General features: G+C 45.8%; 1 protein-coding gene across 3 annotated transcripts; it reads left to right on the top strand.

Annotated features, from left to right (window-relative positions):
- The first annotated feature begins 98 nt into the window (after nt 1–98).
- Nucleotides 99–10,689, top strand: hoxb8 (homeobox B8). Of its 3 annotated transcripts, none has more exons than XM_062957658.1 (3): nt 99–683; nt 4,097–5,666; nt 8,269–10,689. In XM_062957658.1, the coding sequence occupies exons 2-3, from the start codon at nt 5,234–5,236 to the stop codon at nt 8,574–8,576; spliced, it is 741 nt and encodes a 246-aa protein (XP_062813728.1). In that variant the 5' UTR covers nt 99–683; nt 4,097–5,233; the 3' UTR covers nt 8,577–10,689. The 3 variants fall into 3 exon arrangements, with proteins under 3 accessions (XP_062813728.1, XP_003222670.2, XP_008111694.1); XM_003222622.4 differs by having other exon boundaries at nt 4,121–5,666; XM_008113487.3 differs by lacking the exon at nt 99–683 and having other exon boundaries at nt 3,925–5,666; nt 8,272–10,689.
- Nucleotides 10,690–12,781: the final 2,092 nt, after the last annotated feature.

The raw sequence follows: 12,781 nt of genomic DNA on the forward strand, positions 1-12,781 counted from the left end.
GGGGAAATGTCAGGAGAGAATGCTTCTGGAACATGGGCAACCCAGTGATTTCGGCCATGAAAGCCTTCCAAAACACATTTTTCAGCACCCTCCAACTTTAATGTTTTGGCCTAGCTTTGAATGATTTTCTCATTTCTATGTTTCTGTGTTTGTGCCTCTCGTTTGTAAATATACAAATAAAATAGAGTGGAAATATTCAAAATGAATCGAAAACAGAGACGAATTTTGTTTCCCTTGCCCCTTGATAGTTGGTGACAACCTTTTACGTCCAAGAGGAAATAAACGCCAACAAGTTTGTCTTCCAGATTATTCATTAAAAAGTACACACACAACCAAGCCTTTGCTCATTACCTACCCCCTTCAAATAATAGAAAATGAATATGATTTGATACAGACCGTGATTGGAGACGGAGAAAAAAATAACATGACGATAAAAAGAGAAAAGGTTTAGAAATAGATTCTGTTTTAATGAATCTGTTCTTTAGAAAGCTTCCAGGTCCTTAGAAGGAAGTATAGGCAAGAGATACGGCTGACATTCAATGCTCGATTTGGTTCAGCGGCACAGAACCGATTTTACAAGCGTACAAAACCAGAAAGAACTCGTGAGTGAACGAAGAAGGCAGAGGATAACAACACAGAAGATACAATTCCTCTTAAAAGGCCAATCCCAGCAACTCCAAACGGTATGAAAGCAGTAATCTTTTAAGGGGCAAATTCATAGATACCTCTCTTTAAAAAAACAACAGTAGCAGTAGCAACAACCCATTCATGAGGCTATAAAATAATGAAAAGTTACAGTTTACCAAGTGCTGTATTTGGAGGAATGAGGGGGGGGGAGAGAGAGATTTTTCTGATAAATCTTCCCTCCCTTGGGTATTTGTAAATTATGTTCCCACTTTCTCTCGTGGTCCCTCTTCTCCCCCCTCCCTCCCTTGTAACAGAAATATTTTCCTTTCATCGGAGGGTCCCCAGTACAGTATGGCAATGATTTAGTGCAAGCGGCTGGTTCTTGATCCACGGTGGGTCGTCTCTTTTTGAAGGCGTTGATCTGTTGTTTAAAAAATGTTCAGCTTCCAAGACAACTTAGTCCTCCTTCTCTCCCTTTGCTGCTCCCCTTCACCTCAGGAAATGCGTGCTCACAATTCCCCTTCCGCACCTTGAGAAGTAGCTCTTTTATTGACAGATCCGTGGACTTAAATCCTGGTGTGACTTCAATGTACCTCCCTTTCAATGTATGTGTGAGGAAACAAAGCAAACATTTTTAAAAGGCAAATTCCTTGAAAATCCTAGAAGTGGGTTCAAATTTAGACTTAGGGCCCTTCCACACAGCCATATAACCCAGAATATCAAGACAGAAAATCCCACCTTATCTGCTTTGAACTAGAATATATGGCAGTGTGGACTGGGATAACCCAGTTCAAAGAAGATATTGTGGGATTTCCTGCCTTGATATTCTGGGTTATATGACTGTATAGAAGAGCCCTGCGTTATCTGAGTCCACACTGCCACATATCCCAGTTCAAAGCAGAAAATGTGGGATTTTATTCAGCTGTGTGGAAGGGGCCAGAGTCATTTATGCTGTTGGGAAACCTCTCTCCCTTTAAAACGCTCCTGGAAATGTGTTGGAAACTTTGGGGCAGGAAAGGCGATCCTAAACTAACCTTCCAGGGGTTGGGGTTGGGATAAACCTTGATGCAGCTAGAGAAGTAAATCGTTCAAAAGTGTACAGACCAAAGGGAGAGGAATCCAGATCAATTTGGTTCTTTTCCTTGGCAAATTTGTGACTAAGTTTGGGGCTCTTTTTCTTTCAAGCAAAGCAACCCGCTTGCTTTTATTTTGCCTAACAGAAAAGAACATAAAAATAAAACTTCCACATTAAAAAAACAAGCAAAAAAGCTCCAATTGAAGGCTTCTCGATGAGTTAAAATGCATTTAATTGTGGGAGGGATGAGAGAGAATGAAGGATTTAGATAAAACCCATCTCTTGCCAAATAAAAACGGAATGGCTTCTACTTTTCAAAGAAGTTAGCGTGGATCATCTTGAAGCAGTTCTTTCCCATTTCCTTCTCTCCCTCCTTCCTTCCTCTCCTATTTCCTTCCTTGCTCCCTCTCATTTTCTCCTTTCTTTGGTCTCTTCTTTCTTCCCTCCTTCTCAGCTAGGTAAGTAGGCACCATACCAGAAATTCTCCTTCCCAATCTTTATCTTTGGGGTTTTAAAAAGATGGTTTTCTTTTCATTTGGGAGTGTTTGTCTATGGTTTCATAACTGAGATGCTTTGAGGATGCAAACATAACTGTTAGGGTGTTTTTCTGGGTGGGGGAAGAGCTGGGTGTCTTCCCATTTACAGAGTGAAAAGAGCCCCCAAAGCTCCAAGAAGTCGTGCTTTTTCAGCCTAATGTTCTTGCAGTTAGGTTCTTAAAACAGGGGAAATGTCAGTGTGTGTCTTGAGAAAAGCTATGGAATAAGCCTCACAACCTCTAAGAATGCCTGCCATAGATGTGGGCGAAACGTCAGGAGAGAATGCTTCTGGAACATGGCCATACAGCCCGGAAAACTCACAGCAACCCAGCTATGGAATACCTTCCTATTTGCGGGATTGATCCTGATTAGGATTGAGATATTTCGAAGTTGGAGGGGGGAGCTGCGAAGAAAGCTCCAAAGTCTCCTGATTTGAGGAGTCATCTTCTTCCTAATAGTTTCTGACTGCGTTTAAAGGGCTCCTATATCCACCCCCTGTGAGCTTAAATCGAGGGAAATTGTCGAGTTAGCATCTTAAAAGCTGAACGCAACTCTAACAAACGTCAGTAAAATATGGAAAAGGGGGAGAGAAAGAGAGCCCCTCACCTCCTCCCCCTTCACCCCTGTTTCTCTGCCCCCCCTAAATCCCTTATCCCTCTCCTAGCCTTAAAAGCACCTTGTGGTTCCAACTTTGCTGGGGGTGGGCGATGATGGGGCTGAGAATGGGTGGCTGTGAATGCTCAGTTAATAATCCCCATAAATGTGGCGTTTTGGAGGTGATAAAGAGACGCAGCATCCCATCTTCTCCTATGAAGGAGGGAGGGAGGGAGGAGGAGAGGACGGGAGGGTGGGGGAGGGGGAGGGTGGGAGGAATAAAAGAGAGCCGAAAAGTCAATGTTATATATGAAAAACTATAATCATTTTAATTCACTATTGACACCCCAACATCTTGCCATAATGGAGTTGAGGCGTCAATCGAAGCCTGGGTTTTTATAGCAGGAGGGAAAAAAAAGAACTCATAAAAACCCTTTAACAGCTTTTTATGTAGTGCGATATAACCAGAGGATGAACATCTCCGGGTGCGTTGTTTGGGTTTTTATTTATTTATTTATTTGGGGTTGGTTGTTGTGTATGTGTGCCTTGTGTTTTTTTATTTTTTTATTTTTTATTTTATTGCACTTTATAGTTTGTTAAACAGTTTACGGCCCCTCTCGTTTTATTTTCGGGGGGGGGGGGAGAGAAGGGGGTGAGTGGTAGGGTGTCCTCCCCCTCCCCCTCTGTTACCAAATGGGCCATTTTTCCCCCTTTTCTCCGCTGATAGTTAAACCTTTATCAATAATAAGGAAATTGATCATTAAAATGTTAAATCTGACTACCTCGTTTGTTTTAAAATATGTCGAGGCTACAGGACGCCGTTGGATTTGATAACTTGGTATTAAAATACCAATTACATTTATAGGAGGCTTTTAGAAAAAAAACGGGTAGCAATTAAACCCGGCCTCTTTTTTTACAGTTTTCCAAAGCAACTCTGACATTTTCCAAAGGCTAAAACTGCCTCGTTAAAACATAAGGGAGAAGGGGGGGGGACCAAAAAAAATAATTTAAAAAATGGAAATTAACGACGGGAGCAAAAGCCTCTCTTTAATTTCTCAGCCCTCCCCAAATATCAATCTTTGGGGTGGGCTTAGGTGATGATTTGTCGAGAGGCGAGAGATATCTCATTAACGTAGATAGTTTAGCATATTTAATCTCTATATTTACCCCACCCCACCCCTCCCTCTCTCTCTCCCTCGCTTGTGCTCTCTTTCTCTCCCCCCTTCTCTCTCTCTCTCTCTCTCTTTTCCCTCCTCTGTCTCAGACTCACTCTCCTTTCTGCTCGCAGGCTGCTCAGAGTCCGTGTGGAGTACGTGGAAACCAATAGGATGAGGGTTCCGTAATAGATGCAAATGATCCAGAAAAGACACTGCGAAATATGAACAAACTCATTTGCTCCGAAGTAAATCACGGAAAACTGTTTATGAACTGGCACCTCTCCTTGGAAATGTAAAGCGAGCGACTCTTTCTTTTCTTTTCTTTTTTTTGTTGTTGTTGTTTTGTTTAAGTGCCGATTTTTTCCTCAAAAAGGGGGGGTTGAAGAAGGAGGAGGGGGTGAAGAAGAAAAAGGAGAAGAGAGAGACAGGCAGGCAGGCAGAGAGGGAGAGAGAGAAAAGAGAGAAAGGAATAATAATAACAACAACAACAATCACAACAACAACAACAACAACAATAAAAAAGCGAGGAATCCGAGACCATGTCCTGTGGCAAAGCGTTTTGACTCAATCCTCTGGATTTTTTTTTTGAAAAAATCTATGTCTATCTTTATATATTCCTGGAAACCTCCAAGACTCGTGGGTTAGCATCTCATCGCTTTCATCTTGATTTTGTGGCTAATTTCGAGGGCTTGGAGAGATCTATTTTACCTTCAAGCTGACTCTTTAGACTGAAAAATCTCTTTGGATTTGGAGAGATCTCCCTTACCTTCAAGCTCTGACCCTCTCTGTTGAAAGTCTCTCTCTTTTCCGGGGTGTTTGGAGAGATCTACTTTACCTTCAAGCTGACTCTTTAGACTGAAAATCTCTTTCTTTCCTGTGGATTTGGAGAGATCTTCCTTCCCTTCAAGCTCTAACTCTCTCTATTGAAAGTCTCCCTCTTTTCCAGTGGGTTTGGAGAGATCTCCCTTACCTTCAAGCTCTGACTCTCTCCCTTGAAAGTCTCTCGCCTTTCCGGTGGGTTTGGAGAGATCTACTCTACCTTCAAGCTGACTCTTTAGACTGAAAATCTGTCTCTTTCCGGTGGGTTTGGAGAGATCTTTCTTCCCTTCAAACTCTGACTCCTTTTCTCTCTCTCTTTCCGGTGGCTTTGGAGGGATCTGCCCTACCTTCCAGCCCTGACCCTATCTAAGCCTCTCCCGCCCTCTCTCTTTCTCTCTCCATCGCTCCTTCTCCCGGCTCTTCCTATGACCATGAGCTCCTACTTCGTCAACTCCCTCTTCTCCAAGTACAAAGCCGGCGACTCCTTGCGCCCCAACTTCTACGACTGCGGCTTCGCGCAGGAGCTGGGCGGCAGACCCACGGTGGTGTACGGGCCCAGCGCCGGGGGCAGCTTCCAGCACCCCACGCAGATCCAGGACTTCTACCACGGCGCCGCCTCCACGCTCTCGGGCGCCTCGTACCAGCAGAACCCCTGCGCCGTCGCCTGCCACGGCGACCCGGGCAACTTCTACGGCTACGACCCTTTGCAGAGGCAGAGCCTCTTCGGCGCCCAGGACGCCGACCTGGTCCAGTACCCGGACTGCAAGCTCGCCTCCAGCGGCGCCCTGAGCGAGGACGCCGACAACGCCGAGCAGAGCCCCTCGCCCACGCAGCTCTTCCCCTGGATGAGACCCCAAGGTGAGCCCCGAGGAGCAGAAGCACCCGGACCAGGAGGAGGAGGAGAAGCGATAATAATAACCGGGAGGGGGGTGAGGGGGTGATTGGGTTGGGAGGCCAGCCTCAGCCCAGGCATTTCCTGAACCCATAAAACAAACTCGCCCTCCTTTTTGCCCACCTCTTCCACTATCTTTCTTCCCCTCTCTCCCCCCCCCCTCCACTGTCCCTTTTCTCCAACCCTGTTACTTCTCCCCTTCCCTTGTTCTTTTTTACTGTTTTATGAGCGTAAACTTTTGCACCTCTGCCTGGCTTTATCGCTTAATTACCCTGAAAGGAACCCTTTTTCTCCTGAATGGAGGGGAAAGAGCTGGACTCCTCTTTCTCTCTCTCTCTCTTTCTCTCCCCCCCCCCCCACCCCCACCCTTCTTCTTTTCAATGCCAGAAGCTTCGCCCTAAAGTTTATGGTACTTTTACAACCTCCGAGACCCCCTTTTTGTGTCTCTCCCTCCCCTCCTGCTCTTCCCTCCTCCCCTATTTTAGTTATTATCTTTTTCTTTAACCCTCTAGAGATGGGATGGTGGACGGAGCTACGCTGAGGTGAGTGGGGGAGGGAGAGGAGGGAAGATGATGAAGAGATGGCGGTGGCGTTTTTAGGGACTTGGGGTGAGAGGGAAGGGTTGGGAGGGTGATATTTTGTCTCCCCCTGCCCCTGTTTGGGGGGGGGGGGTTCTTTCAAGAATGTATTCTGGTATGATTGAAAGACGGGGGGGGGGGAGTCGAAAGAAGGGGATGTTGGGTCGCATATGCTTCCCTCTTTTCTTCCAACCTTCCCTGAATACCCCCCATCCCCACCCCCATTATGGAAGGGCCAGTCTGTGTCACAAAGTCTGTTTAGGAGGCATGCTCTCTTCTCTGTCTCTCTTTCTCTCCTTCTTCGCTCCTCTTTGCCTTCAGCCATTCCTGGACAAGTCTGTTTGCAAACCTTATGTGTGCGAGAGAGTGTGTTTGAGAGACCGAGAGTATAGGCACGGTCTCTCTCCGCTCTCTCCTCCCCCTTTCACCCCTGTTAGTCTTCTCAACCTCCATTCTTTGCCTTTCACCATCCCTGGATAGGCTTCCCTTCCGTTTGCCTGCATTGTGTGTGCGAGAGAGTGTGTTTGTGAGGCTGAGAGTGTAGGCATAGAGGGGAAATGGGGGGTGGGAAGGAAAGAGAACATGCCTTTACTCTCTGTCTCTCAAACACACACTCTCGCACATGTAAGGCTTGCAAACGGTCTTGTCCAGAGATGGTTGAAGGCAAAGAGGAGCGAAAAGAAAGAAAGTTGAAAAGAGACATAAGAGACATTTGAGAAGCGAGAAAGGAGAGACAGAGAGAGAGACAGAGAGAGCATGCCTCCTAGACAGACTCTGTGACACAGACTGGCCCTTCCATAATGGGGGGGGGGGGGGCTTATTCAGGGAAGGTTGGAAGAAAAGAGGGAGGCATATGCACAGGCATTGTGTCTTCCCCTCTGAAGCTGTTGAATGAGTCTTCTCAACCTCCTTTCTCGCTTTGCCTTCCACCGTCCCTGGGTAAGCCCCACTTTCTCCGTTTGTAAACATCCTATGTGCGGGAAGAGTGTGTGTTTGTGACGCTGAAAGTGTAGGCTTGGGCTCTCTCGCTCCTGATGCTGTTTTATGAAGCTTTTCAACCTCCTTCCTCTCTGCTCCTCTTTGCTTTAAAACATCTTGGATAAGCTTAAGTTTGCAAACATTATCAGCGAGTGTTTGTGTGTGTGTTTGTGAAGCTAATATGGTGTCTGTGTCTCCCTCGCTCCCTAAGCTTTTTTGTGTGTGGGTTGATGTGAGTTTTCCGGGCTGTATGGCCATTTTCCAGAAACATTCTCTCCTGACGTTTCACTGCATCTATGGCAGGCATCTTCAGAGGTTGTGAGGTCTGTTGGAAACTAGGCAAATGGGGTTTATATATCTGTGGAAAGTCCTCAAACAGACAAGAGTTCTTTCTCGCACTCTGGACTTTCCACAGATATATAAACCCCTCTCACCTAGTTTCCAACACACCTCACAATCTCTGATGATGCCTGCCATAGATGCAGGCGAAACGTCAGGAGAGAATGCTTCTGGATCATAGCCATACAGCCCGGGAAAACTCACAGCAACCCAGTGATTCCTGCCATGAAAGCCTTCGACAACACATGATTTATGAATCTTTTCAACTCCTTTCTCTCTTTGCTCCTATTTGCTTTCAACCATCCCTGGATAAGCTGAAGTTTGCAAACATCAACCAAGAGAGTGTGTGTTTGTGAAGCTGAAAGTGTAGGCATGGTGTCTGTGTCTCTCCCTCGCTCCTGAAGCTGTTTTATGAGTCTTTTCAATCTCCTTTCGCTTTTTGCTCCTGTTTGCTTTCAACCATCCCCGGATAAGCTGAAGTTTGCAAACATTATCAGCACGAGAGAGGGTGTTTGGGAGACGGAGACTGCAGGCATGGTGCCTGTGTGTCCCTCTCGCCTCTGGAGCTGTTTCCTGCGTCTTCTCAACCTCTTTTTTTCTCTCTCTCTCCCTGTCTCTCGTTCCCTCCCTCCCTCCCTTCGCCCCCGCCTCCCCTGCCTGCCAACCACCCCAGCAGCCGCCGGACGGAGGAGAGGCAGGCAGACCTACAGCCGCTACCAGACCCTGGAGCTGGAGAAGGAGTTCCTCTTCAACCCGTACCTGACCCGCAAGCGGAGGATCGAGGTCTCGCACGCGCTGGGACTGACCGAAAGGCAAGTCAAAATCTGGTTTCAGAACAGGCGGATGAAGTGGAAAAAGGAGAACAACAAAGATAAGTTCCCGAGCAGCAAATGCGAACAGGAAGAGCTGGAGAAACAGAAAATGGAAAGGGCGCAGGAGGTGGAAGAGGGCGGAGAAGCACAGCCCGGGGACAAGAAGTAGGAGCTGGACGGATGGACAGGCAAGCCGCCCCCCTCCCCAGCAAGCCCGCTGGCCACTTGGCCGGAGAGGTGGTCCGTGGCTGGGACTGGGGGGCACCGACCCTCCTAAGGGCCTGGGGAAAGCTTCCCCTTCATTGCTGTAAAACAATATAGCTGTGAGCGTCTTCTTCTCCTGGTTGTCCTTTGATACATACCATGAACTATATCTATATTTAAAACGGGGGGAGGGGCAGGGGATCAGAGAAAGGGAGGGGGAAAAGAAGAGAGATCCTAGGGTCTTTTTAGACTTGTTATTTTTTTTTGTTTTCTCGCCAGTAAAAAAAATTAAATAAAAATTAGTCCTAGTGAAATGCAATAGCTTCTGTTAACCATGACTGTGAAAATTCTCCCCCCTCCCCCTGCCTTCTTGTTTTATCCTTCACGCTCCCCTCCCTCTTTTATCTGGGATGTGGGACAGGCTTTCAGTGTGTTCTGGAAGGCTTTCATGGCCGGAATCACTGGGTTGCTGTGAGTTTTCCGGGCTGTATAGCCATGTTCCAGAAGCATTCTCTCCTGATGTTTGGACCACATCTATGACAGGCATCCTCAGAGGTTGTGAGGTTTGTGGAATGTCCAGGGTAGGAGAAAGAACTCTTCTCTGTTTGAGGCAAGTGTGGATGTTGCAATTAATCACCTTAATTAGTATTGAAAAGCCTTACAGCAGGGCTATACAGCAAAACTCACATCAACCCAGGCTCTCAGTACTGTAGGAATTATGTCAAAATAATATCCTGCAACACTTAATACTGGGTTGATGTGGGTTTTCCGGGCTGTTTGGCCATGCTCCAGAAGCATTTTCTCCTAACGTTTCACCAACATCTATGGCAGGCATCATAAGAGGTTACGAGATATATTGGAAATAGACAGGTGGGGTTTATATATCTATGCAAGAGAAGCCTTCAATAGCAGAGCACTTGATGAACCAACCTGGACACAGCATATTATTTGAGAATAATAATACAGAAATGCTGGACCACTCTAAAAACACTATGTCAGACTACACAGAGAAGCCACTGAAATCCACAAGCATGTGGACAATTTCAACAGAAAGGAGGAAACAATGGAAATGAACAAAATGTGGCTACCAGTATTTAAAAAACTCTAAAATCAGGCCAGTAAATGAAGAACAACACTCTGAAAACAGGGCAATTTCAGACATGAAACAATCAGAGCCAGCTAACACTTCCCCAGGCAGGAATCAGTCAGGCTTTGAAACTGCAAGGCTTTTCAATTGTAATCAAATTGATTGATTGCAACATTCCCACTTGACAAGAGTTCTTTCTCCCACCCTGGACCTTCCACAGATATATAAAGCCCACTTGTATAGTTTCCAATAAACCTCGCAACCTATGAGGATACCTACTATAGATGTGGGCAAAACGTCAGGAGAGAATGCTTCTGGGACATGGCCATACAGCCCGGAAAGCTCACAGCGACCCAGGCTGTCAGTGCTATAGGAATTATGTCAAAATGATCTCCTGCAGTTTGGAAGGCTTCCCTTTTACTATCTTTCTCTTCTCCCCACCCCTTTTCTTTCTCATATAAATATATATAGAAAAGATGTGAAAATGATACCTAGTGCACTTTTGAAACCCATCGCCCCCTCCTCATGTTTACCCCCCCCCCCTTCTCTTCCCTTGTTGTGGTTAATTAAACTCTTCCGGAGTTAGCTCTGAAAAACAAAACAAAAAAAAACACACCTGACAACATGAAACTGCCTATTTATGCTGTAGTTGTCTCCACTTTTGTTTTGTTGTTGCTGTTGTTGAGTTCTGTTCCCAACTTTCGGGGTCTCTGTTTTGCTTTTTATTCTTAAGGCGTTTGTCTTTCTGTGTGTATCTCTATCTTTAAAAGGCAAGGGGGGTGATTTTAAAAGGGGTTTTCCCTCCCTCCTTCCTTCCCCCCACTCTCTTTTCCTCTCCTTTAGGTTAGCATGCGCACAGTGGAAGAAGTTGTAAAAAGTGTTTCTTTCTTTCAACCCCCCACCTTTCCCCGCCCCCTGGGTTTTTTGGGTTCTTTTTCCCCTTTAGGTTTACTGTGAAAAATAATAATAATAAAAGAGAATGTATACTGTATACGTGAATTACTTTATGGGGCGGGCGGGGAAACTAACGCTATATTTTGTTGTTCTTCCTTCACTTTGTTCTATTGTGGAAGCTTGGGAGCGGCGGAAGAAAGGAGTTACAATAAAGTTTACAAGCCACAATTTGCCCCGTGATGCTGTCCTTTCTTCACCCAGCTCCACATCTTTAAAAAAAAACCTCCAAGGAACTTTTGAAGACATCCTGATCCTGAAGAAAGCTGTGGCTTTGATTGGACATATATCTGAAACGTTAAGGGATGGGAAGAAGGGGGCAAACCAGGAGACTATTTGTGTACATGTGTGTGAAAAAGTGTGCTGCAACTGGCAAGCATTTCCTTCCTGGTCTCAGAAGGTTGGATGGGTGGCCTTCCTTTCTGCAAAGAAAAAAAAAGAAAGAAAGTTGGTTGTGTTTGTGTAGTGGGCCTGGATTTGTGTCACTGCCCATTTCCATTTCCGAGCTCCTGCTTCCTTCTCCCTTCCCAAAACACTTCAGTGTGTTGTCAAAGGCTTTCATGGCCCGAATTTTCTAGGCTGTATGGCCATGTTCCAGAAGCCTGCATCTATGGCAGGCACCCTCAGAGGTTGTGAGGCCTGTTGACAATTGGGCAAGAGGGGTTTATATATCTGTGGAAAGTCCAGGGTGGGAGAAAAAAAAACTCTTTGTCTGTTTGAGTCGAGTGTTAATGTAGCAATTGGCCACCTTGATTAGCATTGAATGACCTTGCAGCTTCAAGGACTGGCTGCTTACTGCCTGGGGAATCCTTTAATGAGGTATTAGCTGGCCCTGATTGTTTCATGTCTGGAATTCCTCTGTTTTCTGAGTGTTGTTCTTTATTTACTGTCCTCCCGCAGTCTGTGGAAAGCTGTCACCTTTTCCTTCCTTCCCAGAACGAGTCTAACTATGATACATACACCCTTCTTATTTCCCCCCTCCCTTTTTCCTCTTTTTTTGGCAACGTAACCTTGAAAAGAGGGACTCCTGCCAATCCCTTAACTGCAAGGCCATCTTCATTCTTATTTGTCATAGCCAGCTTTGATAAGTTTCAATGAAACGTGTGCCTTGCCATTCCTCTCTCCCTCCGCCTCCTCTTTCTCTCTCTGTCTCTCTCCTTTTCCCTCCCCAATTCCTCTTTCCTTTTTTCTTTTTTGGAAACCTCTCTTGCTTCCCCAGCAGAAAGCAGAGGAACCAGCTGGTCACATTTTCCTCCTCGCTGTAATTGAGTCCAGCAGAAGAGCTGACACGCTTAAATAGAGATCTGTTGTAATCTTTTCCTCCTCCCTCTCTCCCCCTTCCGCCAGTTAAAAAAAAAAAAGCAAGCAAAGCCAGCTCTCAGACCCAACGCCTGTGGCAGTGGAATAAATTACACATAGAACTGAATGGCCTATAGAAGGGGAGATATGGAAAGGGAAAGGGGGGAGAGAGAAGGCTGGAAGTGAAATATTAACTCTCGAGGAGGGGAGGTGGTGGGGCAGGAGACAAAGATAGCACTCCCTTTCCAGGGAAGTCGGGATGAAGCCGGTGCCCGGGGAATGTAAGGACAGACACCAGTCCCGAGGCCGAGGGATAAGGCGGGATATATCACCCAGTTCACGCAAACAACGTCTAGATAATGGGAACTAAGGCTGGATCTACGCTGCTGCATATAATGCTGTTTGAAATGCAGTTATAATGCTGATTCCACAGCGTTATAGGAGTCTACATTGACCATATAATACATATAATAGCCATGTGGCCATTCCCCATTGTCTCTCTCTCTTGCATTTTGCCTCTCTCTTGGCAAAATGTAACTGCATGGACCTTTTAAACTTATTTTTACCTGAGATTTCGTCAGCTAGTTAGCTCCAAGGCCTTTTCTATCCAGAAATGTATTTCTTTTACTTCAATAAATGTTTTTGAACCTAAAGTTTAGACTCTGCAATCCTAAACCATCTTGAGGAACAGTTTATCCTAGCTCACCACATGTACGTTTCTGCTGGTTATGAAGTTCATTTCTGGTACTCTGCTATATTTATGGTGGAATCAGCCCAACTGAGGGTTATTTTGAGCCTAACAGCTCAGATTCCCCAACAAAAATACATTATAT

Source organism: Anolis carolinensis, chromosome 6 (assembly GCF_035594765.1).
Source record: "Anolis carolinensis isolate JA03-04 chromosome 6, rAnoCar3.1.pri, whole genome shotgun sequence".
NCBI classification, from domain to species: Eukaryota; Metazoa; Chordata; class Lepidosauria; order Squamata; family Dactyloidae; genus Anolis; species Anolis carolinensis.

Bases quoted from the DNA above. Each gene is read 5' to 3' on its own strand.
- hoxb8 (XM_062957658.1), top strand. From the start codon at position 5,234: ATGACCATGAGCTCCTACTTCGTCAACTCCCTCTTCTCCAAGTACAAA. The intron at 5,667-8,268 runs GTGAGCCCCGAG...CAACCACCCCAG, and splicing joins CCCCTGGATGAGACCCCAAG to CAGCCGCCGGACGGAGGAGA.